Here is a 23,213-nt window from a genome sequence, read left to right on the forward strand (position 1 = left end):
AGCCCTGCGGAAAGATGTCAAGTCCCGCAGGGCCCTAGTCTCTTGTGACAGAGCGTTCCACCAAGTCGGGGCCAGTACTGAAAAGGCCCTGGCCCTAGTTGAGACCAGTCTAACCACCTTGCAACTTGGGACCTCCAAAGTGTTGTCATTTGTGGACCTTAAGGTCCTCCGCGGGGCAACAAGGCACAAAAAAAACCCCTAAGAAATGTTTGCGCATGTACCTGAACAAGCGTGACACATCCCACTCCAGACCTCAGCATATCCAGCCAGCTCTGGTTTGTTGGACAAGCAGCTCCTCTTGCCGTTCTCCCCACAACCCTGCCCTGCCATGATGCCCACCCCCAGTATCCACACCAGGGACAGGACAAAGTACATTGTCTGGGAATGGAGTTTATTTATCAAAATAGCGTTATGGCTTCAATCAGATTACATTATGGAATTACATCTGAAGACGAGACGTAGGTAGACTTGCAGGACATGAGTTCCATGGATGGCGCTATTAATTCACAGATTGCAGGCAGCGACCCAGTAACTCAGATCTCTGCCGCGGCAATGATCTCTCCAGCCATACCTAAGGAGAAAGGGGGAGCAGGGAGAGAAAGAAATGCAGACAGCATGCGAAGCTAGTCATGAGCCAGATGGATCCATGGCCTTATTCTGTATATGGCAGCTTCTTATGTACTTCCATTGTAATGAAATGCAAAAGTGTGACATGACAGTATCAGTCTGTGCATTTCTCCGCATCTGCCTCGTGTTGCTGGAGGACTGTGGGGAATTTGAATAGTGGCTCACAGAACCAGCCATCTGGTATGGGGGCCCAGGGTAGCTGTCAGTCTCCGTGGTCCCTGCTAGGATGGGAACGTTGGTGGAAACCAAATGCTGGACCCAGCTGGGTTCTTCTTCTTAACTGCGGGGCCAGCAAAGTTTGGAGGTCCTAGTTGTACAACGGTGTGTCCTGAATGCACGCCCTTGTTGAGAACAGCAATCTGGACAGGGTTGGGGAACCTGAGGTCCTCTAGATGTTGCTGCACCACAACTCCAATCATCCCACCCCATTGGCCATTATGGTTGAGGCTAATGGAAGTTGGGAGTCCAACAATATCCTGGGCAGGGGAGCACAGGTTTCCTACAACTGACGCAGACAAAGGATGCGGAGAATGCTTATTTATAGTATCTCCCTGAAGAGGAGAAATCAGATTCTGTGCTCCCGACAGTGTGGTTATTCTTCTCGTGTGTCTATGACTCACTTGCCTGTGTGATATCTGGACATCTCCACTACTTTTGGGGTCTCTCTTTGGCCCACTTGTCTTTGGGGTCTGAAACTTGGATCTGGGTCATACCAATTTAGACTGCCAATGGGGATTCACAGGATCACATGCTCCTTCATACAAAAACATCCCTGAACATAACAAAACTCATTGTCAGATAGCATGTCTATATAGGGTGTTGTTGTTGTTGTGTTTCGTTTCGTATGAAGAAGCATCCAAGTCATTGAGTGCAATCTGAGTGATGCAGCACAGACTTAGGTTTACAACCTCAGAAAGAGCTAGGCCTTAATCTGCACTTAAATTATCTTTTTGGGGTATCCTTGCCTTGTCTCGTGTGCCTAAAAAATCTGAATCTCTTTGCTCTGTAGATAATTTACTGCAGTGCCCTCTCTTTGTGGGTCAATCTGGTCCAGAATGCAGAGGTGATCTGTGCTGGAGTGATAGTCCTCCTGGCTTTGGGCAAAGGGAGTGCAAGGAATGGACCAGAACTCTCCAGCATCTTCAGTTCAAAAAGATCAGGGGGCAGGTGATGGGAAAGACTCATTTCTGCCTGAGAACCTGGAGAACTTATGCCAAACAGATTAGACAGTACTAGACACTATTGACTTGCAATAAGTTAGTTTCATATGTCTAGATGACTTTCTACATGTTCATGAGTACCCAAACCTGAGGTTTAGCCCCAATGCCAGATTTCAGGACCCGGGCTATTGGGGAATACAACTGTGTGTGAGACTGCATCTGCAATTCTGTTATTTGAAATATTTCTCCCACTCAAACACTGATCAGGATGGCAAAAAATTATTATAATTTTTACTACTATTAATTCAAGGTTTCAAACCAGAAATCTCAAGCAACCATTCCTTGCTTGCCCACCCTCCAATAAGAACTGGAAAATGGAATTAGCACAGATGCTTACTGCCAATGGGATTTTAAGGCTAGATGGACAGCTACCAGAAAGAGGAGATAATACAGAATGGAGAGATGGGTGGAGCAGATAGACAAGGCTACTGAAAGACAAACTCATCCCCTTACCAGTCTGCCAAGCCTTCTGGTTCAGCTGTAGCTCGCTTGAGACAGATTATGTCATCAATAATTTCGTCAGTAAGTAGATCTAGGGTGTAAGGAGGAAATGGCAATATTATGTACTGTACAATAATATACTGTTGGCATCTGTCTGTCTTGAGAGACAATGGAGTGTGCCTCTTTGATACTATTAGCAGTATCAAAGTGACACCCCCCCCCCCGGGGTGCAGGACAGGCAGATTGTATGGTGGTCCTGAGTTGCCCAGATGACAAGTCCTTGCTGATGTGGTCCAAAGGAAAGTAGAGAAATATGTTTGGCACCAGCTTGGCTTGTCAGAAGAAGGTGCACAAGGAGCCATCCAACTGCCTTAGGGACTCCACTCTGGATTCATGTAGGGTTTACTCCCTTGCCTATTCCTCTCCTGAAGATATCCCACAAGGCAGCAGAGATTTAGGATCAGAGTTTTCCTTCTCCTAGATGAGCTACCTTCCCAGGTTGACGAGCCTCATCTACCCCTCTACAGCACATACGGAAACTTCCTTCTTGACCGTTGGACCCTCTAATGGTCTCATTAATACATACTGAGATAAATATTGTCAAACAATTACTTATACTGAGCTATCTGTGTGCAGCAGTTTCAGCAGAGTGAAAAAGGGCAGATTGAAACAGATTGTTTGCAAGCTGGTCCTATCATTAGGCAGAGTGATGAGGCTGCTTCAAGAGGCAAATGCCCGGCAAGGGAGGGACTATGTGGTGGCATTTTGCCTTCTTTTTGAGAAGGTTGAGATATTCTCAAAGGAAGATTGAGCAGTGTTTAGGGCTTGTGGGGGTATACTTTTATGCCAGTGACAATTTCTTTTGATTTCCAAACAGCCCAAAGGTCAGTGACCCTGGCCCAGTGAAAGGGCAAGCGGCGAAAGGGAAATGAGGAAACGGGGAAAGCAAAGAGTTGCAGGGGAAGAGTTGTTAAAGGGAGGAGGAAGGGGGAAGTTCTCATATGGATCTGAAAGCAAAGCCCAGCTCTCTAGTTACAGGCCCCTATTAATAATATAACAGTGTTTCTGTGGCAGGTTTCCAAAGCGTGCAAAGCACTTTAAATACATTAGCTCAGTAATCATTACAACAATTATTTAAAGCAGATTTCATTTACTCAGTTAAACATAGGTGCCCTTATATATGGGACTCGGCTACACTCATCAATTATATTGTTAAAACTGCTTTATAAACATGTGACACCGGATGGTGCTGTAGAGCTGCAGATTCATCACCAAAGGGATTTTCCATTAAGAGTGATTATAACACGTTTTTTCTGCACTGTTTTTTTAAAATGTATATAAATCCAGCCTGGGTCAGACTATTATTTTATATTTTATTTTATTTTATTTTCTGACAAGTGAAATATTGTCTACTCTGATTGGCAGAGGTTTCCCAGGGACTTTGACAGAGACTCTTTCCCATCACAGAAGCATGAGAAGGGCATTGCTGGATCAGGCCAGAGGCCCATCTTGTCCAGCATCCTGTTCTTACAGTGGCCAACCAGATGCGTTTGGGAAGCCTCCAAGCTGGATTTGACTGTGACAGCCTTCTCCCCACCTGTGATTATCACCAACTAGTGTTTAGAAACATACTGTCTACAACAATGGATGTAGAACGTGGTCATCACGGCTAGTAATCTTTGACAGCCTTACACTCCATGCATTGTTCAACAGTGGAACAGATTCTCACAAGAGCTGGTGGACTCTCCTTCCTGGGAGGTTTTTAAGCAGAGGTTGGAGGGTCATCTGTCATGTATGATCTAGCTTAGATTCCTGCATTGCAGGGGGTTGGACTAGATGAGCTTTGGGGTGCCTTCCAACTCGGCGAGGGACAGGGATCTGTCCTACATCTTCTGCTGTGAAGACAGATGCAAAGAATACATTCTGCTTCCCTGAAATCTCTTTATCCTCCTTTAGCACACCTCTGATTTCCTTGTTGTCCAAAAGTTCAACTGCTTCCTTAGGTTTTTGTTTCTAGCAATTCTGTTTGGGTATCCCTTGGTATCTGCTTACACTTATCTTGCCAAGGTTTGTACTCCTTTTGTTCTTTTCAACTGGACAATACTTCCCTTTTCTTCCTTCTTGACTCTAATACCCTCCTTGACTCTGCTCCTTAACCACGTTGCATCCCCTTGGGCCTAGTGATCTGCAATATACATTATAGCCCAGCTTCTCTTATGGTGGTTTTGAGCAACCCCCAAGCAGGCAGTTCCACACGATACATTGAAAGCATATTCAACACCAATCTAAAGTACATGGCTTCCCCCAAAGAATTCTGGGGACTGTAGTTTGTTATGGTTGCCAAGAACTGTAGTTCTGTGAAGCGGGGACTGCAATTCCGAGGCCCTTCTGGCGGTTCCCACACTGAGAAAAGTGAAGCTACAGAGAACCAGGCAGAGGGCCTTCTCAGTAGTGGCGCCCACCCTGTGGAATGCCCTTTGGTCAGATGTTAAGGAGATGAGTAATTATATAACATTTAGGAAACATCTGAAGGCAGCCCTGTAAAGGGAAGCTTTAGAAGGATTAATGTTTTACTATGTTTTTATCTATGCTGGAAGCCGCCCATAGTGGCTGGGGCAACCCAGTCAGAAGGGTGAGGTATAATAATAATAATAATAATAATAATAATAATAATAATAATATTCTCAGGATCCTTTGGGGGAAGCCATGTGCAATGAATGTGGATTTGCCCCTTTTTTGAGAAATTTGACCCTGCTGTCACAGCCTGATCCTTACTTAATATGCCAGGGATCTTTACACAAGACTTTCAACATGTAATGTCTATGTCTCTCTAGCACTGGATTATGATCCCACCCTAAAAATCCATGCAGTCTCTTAATTGAGCGACAGCCACTACACCACCCTGATTTTCAATGGGTGCTGTTGCAGCTGTGACTATGTGGATTCTAGTAACTTCTCAGAAGACCAAGAGACAACGCGGCAGCTAAAAAAGCCAATGGAATTCTGGGCTGCATCAATAGGAGTATAGCATCTAGATCAAGGGAAGTAATAGTGCCACTGTATTCTGCTCTGGTCAGACCTCACCTGGAGTACTGTGTCCAGTTCTGGGCACCACAGTTCAAGAAGGACACTGACAAACTGGAACGTGTCCAGAGGAGGGCAACCATAATGGTCAAAGGCCTGGAAACGATGCCTTATGAGGAACGGCTAAGGGAGCTGGGCATGTTTAGCCTGGAGAAGAGGAGGTTAAGGGGTGATATGATAGCCATGTTCAAATATATAAAAGGATGTTCAAATATATAAAAGGATGCTCCAGAGAAGCGGACACGGACCAATGGATTCAAACTACAAAAAAGAAGATTCCACCTAAACATTAGGAAGAACTTCCTGACAGTAAGAGCTGTTCGACAGTGGAATTTGCTGCCAAGGAGTGTGGTGGAGTCTCCTTATTTGGAGGTCTTTAAGCAGAGGCTTGACAACCATATGTCAGGAGTGCTCTGATGGTGTTTCCTGCTTGGCAGGGGGTTGGACTCGATGGCCCTTGTGGTCTCTTCCAACTCTATGATTCTATGATTCTATGAACGTCTGCTGGGGATTGGAAGACTGCAGCAGAGCTAGTTAGGAACGTTCTCTGCAAAGGCATCCCTGAGCAGGATCACTGGTTTTAAATAATTTGGAGGTTTCATTTACAATTAAGAGGCACACAAATCCTGTTAAATAGATTTGCCAGGCCAGACTATGGGCTTGCTGTGCCCAGCATGGAGGTTGCACCATAACCCAGGCACTCACCCCTGCCTTCTTGCAATGACACTCACCAAAGCAAGATAAACTGCACAGGTTCTTTGACAGAGTGTGTCGGTCAGCACACCAGGAGCGACTGTTGATCTGGAAGATGCCGTATTCGGAGCTGCCATCTGAGTTATGCATCACAGTTTCCGTGTTGAAGCCACTTGCAAAGTACGCCAAACAGATCCCTAAGATGGATAGGTGGACAGGTGAACCACTTTCCCCCCCAGAAAGAAGTTGTTAGGAAAGCAGATTTTATCAGAGATGAAATTTGTCTCAAGGAAAATGTGAGGGGGCTTTCCCTCACTGGAACTCAGTTCTGGCTCCTCTCAGGTGGGCGCCATTGTCATTATAAGTGAACGAGGGACCTCTTTTTCTAGGAAAATAGCACTGGATATAATTATATGACAATTATCCTTCAAAAGTCACACCACAAAATTTTGAGATGCAGTTTACCAACCAACCAGTCTTAAAAACCAGTCTTATATTAAGGGAAAGGGTATATAAAAATGTATACATTGGTGAAAATGATATATAAAATACATGAAATATAAAATATATGAAATATAAAATCTGGCCCAATGGTTGCCAGTGGCTTGAATTAATTAATTTTATAATGAATGATTTTAGAGTGTTGTTTGTGCTGTACTTTTGTACTGTTTTATTGTTGTTAGCTGCCCTGAGCCCGGCTTCAGCTGGTGAGGGCGGGATATAAATAAAAATTATTATTATTATTATTATTATTATTATTATTATTATTATGTTGAGGAGAATTGCTTTTAAAATGTGCATATTAGTCAAAGCTGCATACAAAAATGTGTATATTAGGAGAAATTCAAGCTAAAATAGGGATGAATCTTTATGAAGATTTTGGTGCAGAAATGTGGAAAGCTGAATTTAGGAGTGGAAAGCTAAGTGAAACTGAAATTGACAGAATCACTCATCCCTTGCTGCTCTGCACGCAAACATGCTAGCAGAAGAGATGCGTTTTGAAAAGGATCTTGGGATTAGTGGGATCCGTTCTGCACACTCACAGTGTCAACATGCAAGCCTGGAATCTCACTCATGGCAAAGGATTTGACATTCTTTGATACTGATCTTCAATCTGATACTAGGCTTCCAGACCTCATGAGCGCAGAGAAAAATATAATCAAAAATTAAAAAATAGTTACCGTATTTTTCGCCCCATAGGGCGCACAGGCCCATAGGACGCACCTAGGGTTTTTTTTGGGGGGGGGGAATAAAGGGGGGAAAATATTTTTCCCCCCAGGTGCGGGGCTGGGGCAGGGGAAGCCCGAGCTTCCCCCGACCCCAGCCCCCAGAACAGGCTGCTATCCGCTAGCCGTGGGAGAGCTGCGTGAAGTCGCATTCGGACTTCGGGGTACAGGAACCTCTCCCCAAGCCGTGGGAGAGCCGCGCGACTTCGTGCAGCCCTCCCACGGCTTGCAGATAGCTTCCTGAAGCCTGGAGAGCGAGAGGGGTCGGTGCGCACTGACCCCCTCGCTCTCCAGGCCTCAGCGAAAGCCTGCATTCGCCCCATAGGACGCACACACATTTCCCCTTCATTTTTGGAGGGGAAAAAGTGCGTCCTATAGGGCGAAAAATACGGTATCTCCCAATTTCTTTGATAGTTAGTACATATATTTGCGGCCTAGGACCCTCATACCTACGGGACCGACTCTCCTGGTATGCCCCGTGAAGGACCTTAAGGTCCATAAATAGCAACACTAGAGGTCCCGGGCCCTAAAGAAGTCAGATTAGCCTCAACCAGGGCCAGGGCCTTTTCAACACTGGCTCCGGCCTGGTGGAACGCTCTGTCTCATGAGACCTGGGCCCTGGAGGATCTGATTTCTTTCCACAGGGCCTGTAAGACAGAGTTGTTCCACCTGGCCTTTGGCTTGGAATCAGCCTGATCCCCTCCCCCTCTTTCCTTTTCCTTCCGTGATGGAACCCCTATTTAGGGACTTTTTTCTGGCCCACATAGGACCAGTCTGGATAGTTGGCCTTGGTGAAGATTTGACGTTTTCTCCCCCCTGTTTTTGATCTGGGCTTCCACTGAAATGAGGCTGCATTTTAAGTTGTACTTTAATCCTGTTTTTAAGTTGTACTTTAATCAATTGTTTTTATACCTGATGTTAGCTGCCCTGAGCCCGGTCTTGGCAGGGGTGGGCGGGGTATAAATAATTTTTAGTAGTAGTAGTAGTAGTAGTAGTAGTAGTACGGTTAAGTGGATGGATAGAAAATAGTAGCCTTTACTATAGAGACAGGAAACAAGAAAGGGCATTAGATTCCTACCCTGTACCCAGCAAAAGCTCTTCCCAGCTCCCCATTGCCTTCTAGGTGTTACCAGAACATGCAAGGCATTTTGAATTTCTGCTACCCACCACCCACCCCACAACCTGTAACCAAATTCTGCAGTGTGTCCTACCAGAGTGCACTGGCATTCTCACAGCTTAAAGTAAACTTCGTTCTGCATTTTGCAGTAGCTTAGTACATTTCACTGTAGTGAAACATCCAATGGGGCATACTACTGGCATAGGAGACACTGAAGGAATCCCTTCTAATTTGAATCATTTCTTCAATGGACAATAATAACATAGCATCATTATACTACTAGCAACTGCATGGTAAGGCAACAAAAATAATCATCACCATTTATGTAATGCTGTGAAATCCCTAAAGCTGTGCCCATTACTTGTGGCATAGCCTTTTGTTGGACTATAACCAGCACCAGCAACTTATTGCATACTCTGTAAAAGTGCCCAGGAGACAGAAAATTATGTTGGGGAAGAGAGAAGGGAATTCCCCTTGCTCCTCGGGTGGGGTGGGGTGGGGGGAGATGCAAGGATGTGTTAAAGAAAGGGAGAGAAAAGGTTAATATTTATTATTTTGTTAACATATAAATAAACTGGGACTAGAAAGGAAGGAGGACGCTGTTGGAGGAGGAGGAAGTGAATGTAAAAAGAGGAGAGGAGGGATGAAAGGTGTGAGAGAAAAGGTACAAGTTGGATGTGAAAGGAGAAAGGGAGAATAAATTACAGGAGATGGATAAAAATACAATCTGAGGCATGGGAGGAAAGGGCTCCTCTACAGAAGCCATGAATCAGCAAATTGTGCAGAAAATGAGGAGGCTGGTTCATAAGATGCACAGAACAAATGTCTGTATTCAGGTTAGCAAAAACAACACAGCTGTAGAACTTCTTGCCACAATAAAAATTCTGTGGCAAGCAATTCAGCAATTTCCAAAGATAGAATATTCAATTGCCAGTTGATTATGCAAACTCTGCCTCCATCTTCTACCATTTTGTGTCTGGCTCCGCCCCAGTGCCACCATTTTGTGACTGGTGGGCCTCAGTAATTTTCAATCATTTCAAGTGGACCCTTAGGGTAGAAAGTCTAAGAACCTTTCCAAAGCATAATGTCCATTGTTGTTTTCTTCAAAGTGGATTTGTTGTACTAGAGCAACAGAGTGCTTTAATCCACTTTTAATGCAGAAACCTGCATGCACTTGAAACCCGGCTGCAAAATGTTGAGACTGGAGGCTAGAGTTGCCACCCTTCAAAAAGTAAAAACCAGGAAACCCACACACCCAATGGCTTTCTGCAAACTTCTCCTTGCCCACATACAAGCTGATCCTGCCAGTTTTGGTGATGCACCATGTCTTCACACCTCCCACAAAACACAGTAAGCAGACTGACAACCGCTCATTGGCTACTCACAGTTAGCTAAGCTGTAGCCCTCATGCCCATCCATTCCCCAGCGTTTCAGTGTCTGTGCCAGCTCACAGCGACTGTAGATCTTGCTACGGACTTTCACCGCAAGGCAGGCCATAAGGGGCAGCAGCAAAAGAGCCTTCATCTCTTCCCACTGGCCTGGTCCTGCTCTCCCTGTTGCTAAGCAGGAGGAAGAGGAGACTTTTTCAGGCTGACCAGATCTACAAAAATGAAGTGTAGGGAAGAGAGAGTGACTTGGAGATCATCCAGGGAGAAGAAGGATACATTACTATTGTGGAGAGTTATCATGATGTAGCAAGGAGACAAGATGTGCTGTGTGGGCATCTCTACCAGGAGTAGCTGGAACTGATGTGCAGTTGCCCCATGGGAGCCACTGAATTGCAGGTGGCCAGACTTCTCAGTGAAGAACCTTCTAAAACTAGAGTGACCTCACCAACCCATTGGACCTTTCTGGGCAGGAAGGAATATAGAAGTCTTCCTGTCCCAGCTGAGCCTTGCGTCATGGTTCATGACCAAGGGCCTGGTCTCCTCTTAGGAGAAGAGACCATGGATATATGGGAGCATAATGGACTGGGAGGTAATTTTGCCCTTGGAACTTGCCTCCGGTGTTCCCACCTGCTTAGAAATTCCAGCACCAGGCACCTGAAAAAGCTACATTACCGTCCAAGGACTCGAGCATAGAGGCTGATGTGCGGGACTTGGAAACCTGTGAACCTCCAGTTGCTGTTGGACTCCAGTTTCTATCAGTTTCAGCCAGTGTGGCTAATGGTTAGGGATGATGGAAGTTATATTCCATCAGCATCTGCAGCACCCCAGTTTTCCCAGCCCTGCCATAGTGGAACCATAGTGGGACCCAGCCGCCCTTGTGCTACTAGAGTTAGGAGCTTATAAAGCAAGACAGGCCCCTTTTAAGAGTAGAAGTGCCACTCATGAGGACTGAGGCTGTTTAGCAGAACCTGTAGCCCAACTTAAGGCTCCGTTTGGGCTTGCTGGCTGTTGCAGCAACACCAAAGTCTGTGTCCTCTGGCTTCTAGCCTAGTTTCCAACTGGAGCTGTCCAGGGTGCTACCTACCTTGGCCTCTACTTTGCCTAATTTCACTTATCTGGACCCATCCTCTGCTCTGCTTACTTCTGCCCTACTGGTGCTTGATCTCTGCATGAGCTGAATCTGCTTACTGGATCCTGAGCTTGGACTTTGCAACCTTGAGTCCCTTGAATCTGTGCTTAGTACATGCCCCTATTTCCCCCTGGTTGGGACCACTAGCTGGGATCGGACATCTTGCTTGAGCATCAAGAGATTCCTGAGCTCTGGTGTGTTCCTGCATTTGTGGTTAGTCTTTCCTCCTGACTTGCAGATTTCTCCTTGACTCTATTGCCCCTTTTCTCCTCAGTGCTTATCCCATGACCCAGCACTGGCAGTCACTGAAGGCTGTTGCTTGGCAAAAGTAAATGCATGGGAAAGTTTGGGATGGCTCAGTGCAGGCACCACAATACAGCAATTTGAAAATGACCAGATACAAATAAATAAAGTACCACGGTCTTGATTTATTTGCATGTACATCTTGGGTATAAACATATGTACCACCTGTACACATGCACTACCTGTACATGTGACCAGATTGCATCCATATGCACACAACATAACACCTGGTTGACTTAGTGTTTTATTACCCACAGGGCTTCATGGAGGCAGAAGCCCTGCCTCTCAAATTAAGAGCATTGCTCTGTCTTGATGCCTCACACTGTGTTTCGGCTACTACATTGCCTCAAAGCACAGCCCCTGCTTTCCCCCTGGGGATCCTTTAGAGAACAAACTGCCTTGGGGGACTGGTTGCTATAATTTCAATTCAAAAAGATATGAGCGGTCTCTTCTGGTTCTGAGAGGCTGGTGATTCACTCTTATCGTTGGGGAGCTCCATTCAGAATCCAGCCTTGGTTGATTTCGGTGCCTTGAGACCTCCTGGCAAATGGTCCAGGCTCTTGGTAAAGGGCGTGGCTAACAGAGGAATTAAAAGCTTTCCTCTTGGCAACATCCTCACCTAACTTATTATCCTCATGCCAATTATTCTCCCAGGGGAAGGAAAGCAGGAAACATACATAAGAGTCTGAACTGTGCAGCATGTCCTCTTGAATATTGCCTTAGAGCAGTGTCTGCTTAACCCAGTCTTCCCCATATTTCTGACACCTGAGGCACACAATTTTACCAAATGCAGACTGGAAGCATGTGTTCCTCTCAAACCCAAAAGCACCAGAAGGAGATGGGCAGGTTGGATGTCTTGTGATTCTGGCACTTAATGGTCTCTACTTCAGGTATATTTGGATCATTCCATTGCTCCAGATGTTGAGAGACTGTGTGTGTGTGTGTGTGTGTAGCATTTATTGCCATCTCAAAGGATGGTGAGTTGAATGAGACTTCCTGGGAAACTATAATTATTTTAACAGCATATTATTCATGGCAAATTGTGTATCACAACACAAAGATACACATGGTGTATCTCAACACAAAGATTGGGAGTGACTGACCCTACTAACCTAGCATGGTTTGCCCGATGAGGGTGGAGTTCAAATCCATTTCAAATTAGCATAGTGGGACTTCTAACGTAGGCAAGAATTAGGCCTCAGTTTTTCGTCTTCAAGATGCCGAGTCTATAGCTCCAGAAGCCATACAGTGCTAACTAGCAGAATGAGGAGCCTACCTTTGCCCAAATGCCTGCCTGAACCTCTCCAGGGCCACCACAAAGTTCTTAAACAGCCCAGCAAGTTGTAGCAGGCAATGCACCCCACCCAGTGTTGGCAGTTCATCTGGCTTCTAGAACCTCAGCTCTGAGGTCGCCCTGTGATGTCACAGCCTGTTACCACTCCCCTTGAAGAGTCAGGCCCAGTCTCTCAATTCTGGCCTAAGATGGTTTTTGCTGCCTAAAGCAGAGCACCAAATGAGGCCTCCACCCCACCCTGGGATCTTGCTGCATCATTCAGAGACTATTTTCTGCTTTCATCTGCATTCTTCTAAATGCCACCATCTGCTTCACCTTGTTGCATGATAGGACTGGTGCTGCAGGCTATAGGTCCTGAAGTACAATTACCTACCAGCACCAGAAAACATGGCCAATGGCCAGTGATGATGGGAGTTATAGTTCAGCAATTTCTGGAAGGCTAAAGGTGGAAACCTGATGTAGAGCAAAAGCATGGAGGGGAATTGGACTGTGACCCACTAGCTCTGCCCCTAACCTCTGTGCATCTGCTGGCCTCACTCCCAACCTCCAAACCTGCAGTAGAAGTGAGGAATGGGCTGTATGCATGGGCAGTTGTACACATGTAGAGCTTGTTCCCATCTTCTGGTGAATGTACTAAGTCAGGCCAGTGGAAGTGCAGAGGTCAAGAACGCAGCCACGAGGCACAATCCTATTCACCCTTCATGTTTTCAGTCTGCATGTAAATCTAAGGAGGAGAATACACACTTTCTGCACTCCCAACCACACAATTCAAAAGTCATTTGAAGTAGCAGGGGCTGCTGGCTTGCTAAGTCCTTTCTGGACCGTCAAACACTTAAAGGCACACACAGCATGAATGGAATCCCATCCCTGTAGTAGAACTATAAATGAGATAAAATGAGATAATAGCAACAATAAAAAGTTTGGTTAGGAAAAGGCATCAAAGTGGGTCAAGAATGCAGAGTTTTTTTTGCATGTTCAAGGGAAGCATGTGGAGAAAATAGCAATTTGATGCTTTCCTACCTTACAGAGGCAGCAAACATGGACATTTTAGGGAGCTACAAGGAATACCTCTGTGTGAGTGTTCCTTAGGAACACCTACATTTCTAGCCAACTCACTGGTTCTTCATGCTGAGTTCATGATAGCTAGGTTCTGTCTTTGCTGTTGAAGGCGGAACCACTGGTGGAGACATTACTGTTGTGTTCAGTTCCTGCTTGCAGGCTTCCCAGATGCATTTGGTTGGCTACTGCTGAGAACAGAATGCTGGACTACATGGTCCCTTGGTCTGATCTAGCAGGGTTCTTCTTATGTGCAAGACCAGCCTACCACTAGGCAGCAAGGCATTGAGTGGTGGAGAGCTGCTGCAGCCCCTGTGCTGGTTTGCGGCCGTCTGATGTGGTGGAGGATGTTGTTACATCACTAATGTTGGCTTGAAGTCAGATTCACACACCAGAGATAACCATCTTCTCCTTTGCCTCACCTTGTGTGTGAATATATCCCAGAGTGGGAGTTTAGGGTTTCCATTTTGGGAATCCTCCCACCACAATGTAGCCATATTTAGGGAACAGTGAAGACACTTGAGGATGGGGCAAAATTGTCTTCATCCCTGTGCAGGTTCCTTGCAGGCATTCCCTTGAACATGCACCCTTCTGGGGCAGAAACTGCAGCTTCTAGCGTACCTCTAGTTCATTGTACCTCTATTGAATGCCTCTGTAGGACTACCCAGACTAAAATCTCCCCCTACTGAAAACTGAAATGTCACCCCAGCTGCACCCTTACTAGTTTGACTAGTGAAGGAGAAGAAAATGTGCAGTCAGTACTCCTCCTAGCCGCTAAAGTGGGCTGGAGCCCATCAATTAGACTCATTCATTGGATTCAAAGAATCAACACTGTGGTCAAGACTTAACTATGATTTGTAAAAGCTTATTGACATATAGCGCTATGGGAGGGCTAGAGATTATTATTTCCTGCCATCTGCCACCCCCCCATACCTTGTGCCATGTCCTGAGGGCACAGCCTCTCCTCTCCACATACGATTGCCAATTAGTAATAATGAGGAAGGCTGCCCACTGGGACCCAGAGGAAGGCTTAGCAATCACAAGGGCCTAATCACATTAAACCGCAATCGAAGGGCAATCAGCACAACAGCAACAGTCGATGCACAATTTCAGGGCTCATCCTTCTACTAACTTCCCAGAAGCTTTGGGGGGTTGCGGGGAGCCACACAGGCGGTATAAAGAAACAATAAACAAGAGCACAAAGCATCGCATTGCTGAATGAGACCATCTTCTAGCCCACCATCACGTTTCCGAAAAGGCCACCCAGATGTTTCTGGGGTTGGACTAGATGACCCTCAGGGTCCCTTCCAACTCTAATTCTAGTTTTCTAAGGCGCATGTGCAATGGCCACACCCTGCTGTTACTCCCCTGTTCTCAGCGGTAGGGTTTCCGAACGTGGAAAGATTCTGTTCTATCATATCTAATGATCAGTCTATCCTCTGTACATGTTATCTATTCTAGCACTTAAGTGAACTGCACATTGTGTGGAGGTTTATTTCATTATTCTCAGTCTTGAAGAACCTCTCAGCCATCAGTTTCATTGGGCGATTCCCAGAGAAAAGCAGCAACATGTCCCTCTCTTCCTTTGCAATAGCAACCAAGCAGGTGCAGGATTCTTGGATCCCTGCAGGATTCCTAGGTTAGAGACGGTGAAGGTTAGAACTCTTTGATGACCTGCTGGACGTCCTCTCCAGCCACCACCCACACTTAATGGCAGGCATGGCACTTGCGTGGCACAAAGCGGCCACCGGTGCCATTGCTGTTATCTTTCATTACACCGTGTCTGGTTTTAAAAGGGAGAGATTGGCTCCTCAGTGTTGGGGTGGGACGTGGCCTCAAGCAGTGCCCAGCCACACTATTCACACCTTTACCACTACCCTGCAAGCAATGGTGAGCTGGAATGCTGGACTAGCTGCAGGTTCCCCTTACCTGCCAGACCAGTCGGCACCTTTGTCCCTCTGGAATTGCTTTTAAGCTCCACAATTGTGTCACAAAGACAAAAGCTTCAGCAAGGAAAACCCAAAACGATAAGCAGTGGCCTGATATGACCCCCACCTCACCCCTGTTAGGACAGCAGTGGATCTGGGTGTGGAGATGCTTTTGCAGTGGCTGGAAGGGCTGCAGACGCTGCAAGTCAATTCCAAGGGGGATGTGGCAAGCAGAGAGCTTTTCAAGGGCCTCTCTGTGGACCGGCTGGCTCCTGCTGTTCCAAGGGATTTGCCTTGACAATAGAAAGTCATGATTGCTGGAACCTTATCCCAGGAGATGGGTTCAGGGTGGGCTGCCACCCACAGAGGGCCTCCGGAGTGCTGTCAAGAAAGGCATCAATTCAACACACTCACAGAGCAATTGGCATACCTCGGGAAGTCAAGGTGTGCAGGCCACTCCAAGAGAGCTACAAAACTTTCATAAACAAAAACGCACACATACTTACAAGTGCATCACAGGGAACTGTAACAAAGCAATGCAACAACTCTCCACATGCAGACATATGCATCCATTCAGCAGCATTTTCACAGAGCATCTAGGCACATCTATAACCTGCATAAATAACTTTTAAAGTAACTCCGCTGCACAAATTCACATTCCGGACTGCACACATACCCAGAGTTCCAGTATCCTTCCACTCCACATGCCTTGCCTGGCCCCGTTCCCTTGATGTGAACATCCCTTCCCTTCCCTACCCCACCCCACCCCCTCCTGCTCCTGGCCATCTCCATCCTGGGAGGGGGTGCTCCAGGCCAAGGGGTGGGAGGCGACATGGCAAAGCCGCACCCTCCACACGTAAGACAGACAACCAGGGACGGGGTGACGTCAGAACTGGCTTAAAAGTTTGGTTGGGGGGGACACAGCAAGGATCAAAGGAGATGGAGGGTGGACGAACAGGGAAAAGGAAGAGCGAAGGGTTCACTGACGTATACCCTGAGACTGTCAGCTCCACAGCTGGTGAGTTTGGGGAAGCTTTGGTCTACAGATATGAGGAGGGGCACAGGGAGGCCATCTAGACCAAAGAGGGTCCAGATGCTACTGAACATTTGGGTGGAGGAAAAGCTGCATGTGCGGGGTTGTGCAGAGGGGGACTTGGGAGCCAGCACATCAGTGATGTGCTTCCAGCTCTGAGCAGGACTTGAAAACTGTGTGGGAAGAAGTCTACAAATGCCTTCAGGAAACATTTGCAAGGCTTCCTTTTTAGAGCTTTTTATTAGAACCAAAAACCTGGGTCAAGCAGGTCTGGGGTGATCTTTGTTTCTGTACATTGTTTCTGTATTAAATGGGAAATGATATTTTTGTGGTATTTCTTCTTCTTACACCATTGTTGAGCTTTGGAGGAGAGACGGACAATGAGATGGGAATATTCCAGGGCAGTGTGTCTCTAGCTCTTCTCCTGATGACCTATTTATTGAGCATCTATCCTTATTTGCTAGCACAAAGCTTATGTGTTAGATTATATCCAGTCTCTATTGAGAATGCATTATTTGTAAGCAGGTTACACAGCAATGAGCATTCATCCTGATTTGCTTGCAAAGTTTTTATATATCTTCCCATTCATCATTTGTACATTCCACACTTATCAGTGCATCTCCCTGTCTCTTTCCTAATCACAGAAAGTCCATCTCTTTCTTTATTATATTTATATGCCCCCTATTTCTCCAAGGAGCTCAATGTGGTTTTCAGAGTTCTCCTACTCCCAGTTTTCTCCTCACAACAACCCTGCAAAGTAGGTTCGGCTGAGGGACAGTGACTGGCCTAAGATCAGCCAGTGAGCTTGTGACTGAGTAGGGATGTGAACCCTGGTATTCTGGGTCCTAGTCCAACAGGTACACTACATTGGCTTTATTAAAGTGGTTGTTGTGCTAGAACGGAGCACTTTAATCACTTTTAATTGTAAACCTAAATTTCCCAGTATACACTTGAACCCCTTCCACAGAATACTGACAGTCTGGAGACACTTTGAGGTTGGGGTTTGGTAGGACAGAATATCAGGAGAGCATATTTGAATACTGTCTGTGGCTTTCAGAACCATCTTCTGTGCTCATCACAACACTAATCACAAACTTAATTCTGATCCGAGACCAAATTCCATGAAACCACCAGCAGATGGTGCCTCCTGGCCTTTTTGCAACCCCAAATCAATCCCAAATTTGTGATGGAAGCGGAAAGCAATGTAACTGTGGTTGCATGCACACCATACATTTCAAAGCACATGACTCCTTTCAAAGGAATCCTGGGAACTGTAGTTTGTTAAGGGTGCTGGGAATCATAGTTCGGTGAGAGGTAAGCTACAGTTCTCAAGATGTTTTGAGGAAAGTCATGTGCTTTAAATGTATGGTGCATGTGCAGTTTCCTGGAAGGGGCAACCCTTCCATGCATAGTCAAGGAACCATCTGTCCTAGTTCCAGATCTTGTTCAGTGTGATTTTAGCCAGGAGGTCTTTTAGGAGGGGAAGAGTTGCCATAGTCTCCACAAAAGCAGGAAACTTGTCCCAAGGAAAGAGCAAACTCATTTTCCACATGACAGCCTCTAAGGAGCTGGAGGAGATTGCTGAGTAGCAGGAGACTGAAATAGGCTGGAGGGGGGCTTGTAATCCCTTGGGGGCAGCCTCTCCCGAAACACTCGGATGCAAAGACATTAATGAGAAAGCTGTTTGGGCTCAGATCCGTGGGGCTCAAGTTCCTCTATGCTGGGGTCCCAAATTAATTAGCTTTTCAGGTGAGCCTATTGTGCTCCCCTCACTCTCACGATCTCAGGTTCTCCCAGGGAGTGGGGGCTGGAGAATCATGTTCCCCCCAGTTAATCCTAGGGATTGCAGGAAGGAATTGGGGAAAGGGTGCGGCGAAATATTGTTACCGTTCCGGCACTTCATTATCAGTACAAGAGGTAAAGGTTCACAACACCTGATGCTGCCAGGTGCGGCTTCTGAAAAATTATTTGAAATGCTCACAGAACTTACAAAGCAGGAGACCCTTTATGAAGAGACAGTTGCGACACAGCTTTTGGCAGCTAGCTGAAGCAATATCCAAGCGGTTCTAAAAAATATAAGGTCTGCTTGCTGGCACCCACTAGGATCACATATCAGGGTTGGCTCAAGCTACAGTATTCTGCTGTCCTGAGCCAAAAATAACAATTTTAAAAAATCATTCTTACAGGGTGGGAAGTGTGGGGAGCCCACACAATATGCAGGAGGAAGAGGGATCTCTTTCAAGGGTCATTCCATTTCTAGCTCCTTTCATAGAATCATAGAATTGTAGAGTTGGAAGGGCTCCTGAGGGTAATCTAGTCCAATGCCCTGCAATGCAGGAATATGCAGGTGGCCCATATGGGGATTAAAACCGTGACCTTGATGTTATCAGCACCACACTCTAACCAGCTGGGCATGAGTATGTAAGGTCCAAACTACACGGGGCTGGCAAACATGCATAAATGGAACTCCCAAGAGCCTTCCCAAAAGGCAAAGCAGCTTTGGGAGGGAATGATCTAGAGCAAAGAAGCAAGACCAAACAGACCCCACAGCAACAGAGTTCTTGTTGTAGCAATGTCACATTAAGAGGAGTGCTTCGAGATGTAGGCAGAGGGGAAAGTGGAGGTGAGGGTGGGGTAAAGGAGTAGGGGTTCAAAAGTGCTCAGTCCTGAGCGGCACTGGCAAAGTTTTGGAGAAAGGTGACTTGTAGGTCAAGACAGAGAAATGCCAGTGGATCCTCTTCTTGCCTTCCAGATGTGGAAGTTCCCCTCTGTAAGAAGTTCCCCAATGTACCAGAACCGGCTGGGGTCTCTCCGGCTGCACCTTCCTCCCTTCACGCAGCTGCCGCCCCTACCAGGAGACGTCACCGGACTACCTTCAGCCAGGACCAGCTAGATCACCTGGAGGCAACATTTGCAAAAAACCATTACCCTGATATTTACTGCCGAGAGGAGCTGGCCAGGGCTATCAAACTCAATGAGGCTCGCATCCAGGTACCTGCTCAGTACTTAATGGCCCCAAGAACATAGGGACACTGCCATATTGGACGTGTTAAAAGCAGCCTGCAAGGGGCCTTTTGGAAACTGGGTCTCCAAGGCACTTACGTGCTGTGCCTTTCTACAACCATGGGACAAAGAAAGTGTGCTTTTTAAAGTCACATTTAGATCTATTTTTCCCCTTTGGTGTTTTTCATTCTGTTTTCCTAATAGTGAGGCAGTATTTTACTAACTGCATTAATGGGTGTATGGACTTGAAGCTCTCCGTTTATGTAAACTTAAACAGTTGTGTTACATGTATTTCTTTATAAAAATATTTATAGACCACTAATTCATATAAAAAAATCAGAGTGCTTCACGACAATTGTACATAAAAATACATACGACAAAACCCATAGAAAATTGTTAAAATAAGAAACCAAGTAACAATTGTGGAAAGGTGCATTCTTAATTGCCTGAAGGAATGGAAAAGTTTTCAGCAGGCGTTTAAAAGTTGAAACAGAAGGCGCAGGGCTAGACCAATGTTACTGGTTACATGTTGTTGTAACATAGATTCTATATGAGAAACTGAGGCATCCCCCTCCGAATACCTACTACAGTGGTAAGGTAAAGGGACCCCTGACCATTAGGTCCAGTTGTGACCGACTCTGGGGTTGCGGCGCTCATCTCGCTTTATTGGCCAAGGGAGCCGGCGTACAGCTTCCAAGTCATGTGGCCAGCATGACTAAGCGAACTAGAGCAGCGCACGGAAACGCTGTTTACCTTCCCGCCGGAGCGGTACCTATTTATCTACTTGCACTTTGACGTGCTTTTGAACTGCTAGGTTGGCAGGAGCAGGGACTGAGCAACGGGAGCTCACCCCGTCGCGGGGATTCAAACTGCCGACCTTCTGGTTGGCAAGTCCTAGGCTCAGTGGTTTAACCCACGGATTAAGTACTTAATTTGTTCCGGAGGTCCGTTATTAACCTGAAACTGTTCTTAACCTGAAGCACCACTTTAGCTAATGGGGCCTCCTGCTGCTGCTGTGCTGCTGGAGCACAATTTCTGTTCTCATCCTGAAGCAAAGTTCTTAACCAGAGGTACTATTTCTGAGTCAGCAGAGTCTGTAACCTGAAGCATATGTTACCTGAAAAGTATGTAACCCGAGGTACCACTGTACTTTTTTATTTTAACAACAACAAATATTAACCAGAGACCCAGCTGAGTGTGCAAAGTCCAGAAAGCTGCTAAGAATCTCTGCTTGGGCCCACAATTCCAATCTGTCTACCTACACATACCTATGAATAAATGTGCATCATTCCCCTTTTGCCTATTGTTTTGCAAGTATAATTAGTCCATCCCAAACACACTGCACAAGCTTATCCCATAATTTCCTGCTTTTGGCAGATGTTTACCTTCTGCCGATGTCCCAGAACATTCTTGGTTTTCTTAAAAGGCTGGCACTGACAAGTTATGGATTTTCAGGAATAATTCTATTCTAAACATCATTGCCAAGATGCCTTGCCCAGGGAATACAATTCATAATATGCATTTTCTCTCTCCTTGTGCTGACAGGTTTGGTTCCAGAACCGGCGAGCCAAGCAGCGAAAGCAGGAACGAGCGCTGCCCAAACCAGGCACCCCTGGTATCCTCTGTCCCCTGCCTACACCCCTACCTCGACAGTACCAATATCCCCCCACTCTTGGGTCACATCCTCACCTGCCTCGTTTTCCCTCCACCTACACTCTGCCACCCCCACCTCCCCCTGCTACTTCTGCCCAGTTTTCCTGTCCTGCCCCCCACCACCCTCAACCCTCCCATGCTCACGAAGACTGGTACAGCCCTCTGCGCTCCACAGCTGCTCCGCCACCTCCTGTGCTCTCTCTGAGTCTCGACCCCAGCACCCACTGGAACTAAGAGCTCTTTCTCTGCAGCCGATTGACAAGGTGCAGGAACACAGGGCAGGGGAAATTATCATAAAGATACCCAAAGATGTGCATCGTTGTCTTGTTTATTCTGCTGGTAGTGGCTTCCATTAAGCAATTGTGCTCAGTGGCGTAGCGTGGGGAGTGCAGGGGGGGCCGGCCACACCGAGCGCAACATCTGGGGGGGCGCACTCGCACTCGCAGCTCTCTGCCCCTACCTGGCTCACTCACTCTCTCTCACTGCACTGCTGGCTGTGCGAATCCGATCCGAGCCGGCGGATCGCCGCCCACTGTGGAGGGGAGGGTGCCAGGCGTGCGGTGCGGTGCGGAGAGAGAGCGAGGGACTATCTGGGGGAGGGACAGTGCAGCGGGGGGGGCGCAAATTACTTGCCTTGCCCCGGGTGCTGACAACCCACGCTACGCCACTGATTGTGCTGCATGAGCTTGACTGTTCCAGTGATAAACAACAACACACACAGTGTAACACCCTGTTTAAGCCACGTCAACGTATCTGCTGAAGAGCCCCTGCCCCTTTGCTACAAAACCCCTGTGCTTCTCAAAGTCTTCTTGAATGGAGAGAGAGGACTTGGTCCATGTAAGGTGCTGCCCAGGCCAGTTGGGCCAAACCTTCACATGAACAGCTTAGAGAGCACCCTAGTACCCCAAACTTCTCAGTATCTGCAATTTGAAAGTAGGGTGACCCGTTACGCATTGCCAAAAAAGAGGATTTGCAGCACCAAAAAAAGAGGGCGCCAGTTTGCATAAAATTTGCATATGGTAATTTTTATATATAGACACAAATCTAGAAATAATTACTATAATTTAAATAAAATTATAAAACAACTCACCATAGTGGAGAAGATGCCAGGAAGAAGGTGCTACTAATTGTTGATGGGCAGCTTCAAGGCCCCTCCAGCTCTCCTTGTGGCTCCTTATTTTTAAACTGGATTTGAATTGGACAAACAGCTTCAGTTAAAGGACTGTCCTCTTCAAAGGACATGTGGCTACCCTAACTGCAGGGGAAGATCAGTAATGGTGAGCAAACTACCTTTGAGAAAGCCCTGATAAACTGCTGAAGAACACCAGAGGTTTCCATTAGAGAGAGACATGCATATTTGAGCAGAAAGAAAAAATTGAACTGTTCTATTTTAATTTGTTCTGAAATAAATGGATAGATATGAACTTGTATTAATATAGCACAAAGAACAAACAAACAGCAGAACTATGAAGACAAATGTGAATACCTAAACAAATGTAACTGCAACAGATGAAGAGACAAACAAAAATTATTTGTACAAATAAATAATGAATGAGATCTTAAATAACAAAATGAATGACAATAGGAAATTGATGAGTGTTGGAGATTGTGCAAATCCCTGTTCCCAAAAATGCAGTCTGAAAACCATGGCTTTATGCTCTTGGAGGACAGATATGGTCCACTATATTCCTCACAAGTTCATCAAATATTTGCACCATTGTCTGTTTTTGTGTAATTTCAGGGATGCCATTCAAACCAGAAAAAAACACATTTTTAAAAGATACATAAAAGTTTAACACACCACTGCCACAATTAATCCCATCTGAAAATTTCAGCTCACACATCAGAAGATCTTACACAGCAGCTACTGGATGAAGCTTGGATAGTCCACCTCGGCTCTCACACAAAATGCCTATATATTTTCATATACCTGTTATGCCTTTTAAGTTAATAGGCCTGCTATTTTTCCGCTTCAGCCTCTCTTTCATTACACCCAGGGTGAATAAAAAGCAATTATT

The 23,213-nt window shown here is 46.2% G+C and overlaps 2 protein-coding genes across 4 annotated transcripts; one reads left to right on the plus strand and one right to left on the minus strand.

The window, feature by feature from the left end:
* Positions 1 to 374: 374 nt before the first annotated feature.
* Positions 375 to 16,399, minus strand: LOC310667846 (sperm acrosome membrane-associated protein 3-like). 3 transcript variants are annotated; one of them, XM_083420846.1, is made up of 5 exons: positions 16,183 to 16,399; positions 9,794 to 10,008; positions 6,104 to 6,262; positions 2,301 to 2,379; positions 375 to 571 (listed from the first exon to the last, which is right to left on the minus strand). In XM_083420846.1, the coding sequence occupies exons 1-5, from the start codon at positions 16,338 to 16,340 to the stop codon at positions 505 to 507; spliced, it is 678 nt and encodes a 225-aa protein (XP_083276972.1). In that variant the 5' UTR covers positions 16,341 to 16,399; the 3' UTR covers positions 375 to 504. The 3 variants fall into 3 exon arrangements, with proteins under 3 accessions (XP_083276972.1, XP_083276970.1, XP_083276971.1); XM_083420844.1 differs by lacking the exon at positions 16,183 to 16,399 and adding an exon at positions 12,341 to 13,315; XM_083420845.1 differs by lacking the exon at positions 16,183 to 16,399 and adding an exon at positions 12,505 to 13,314.
* Positions 16,400 to 16,445: 46 nt separating this feature from the next.
* LOC310667893 (homeobox protein prophet of Pit-1-like) lies at positions 16,446 to 21,915 on the plus strand (the record flags this gene model as incomplete). The annotated part of the gene is made up of 4 exons (XM_083420930.1): positions 16,446 to 16,524; positions 19,292 to 19,530; positions 21,088 to 21,569; positions 21,881 to 21,915. 3 exons carry the CDS (start codon positions 16,446 to 16,448, stop codon positions 21,427 to 21,429), a joined length of 660 nt encoding a protein of 219 aa, XP_083277056.1. The 3' UTR covers positions 21,430 to 21,569; positions 21,881 to 21,915.
* Positions 21,916 to 23,213: the final 1,298 nt, after the last annotated feature.

This window comes from Podarcis tiliguerta, assembly GCF_965153285.1.
Source record: "Podarcis tiliguerta genome assembly, chromosome: 17".
NCBI lineage: Eukaryota > Metazoa > Chordata > Lepidosauria > Squamata > Lacertidae > Podarcis > Podarcis tiliguerta.

Coding starts and splice junctions, on each gene's coding strand:
- LOC310667846 (XM_083420846.1), bottom strand. CDS start 16,340: ATGTCGCCTCCCACCCCTTGGCCTGGAGCACCCCCTCCCAGGATGGAG. Junction 6,263..9,793: donor GGGCTACAGCTTAGCTAACT/GTGAGTAGCCAA, acceptor TATCCATCTTAG/GGATCTGTTTGGCGTACTTT. Junction 2,380..6,103: donor GTGCAGTTTATCTTGCTTTG/GTGAGTGTCATT, acceptor CTTACACCCTAG/ATCTACTTACTGACGAAATT.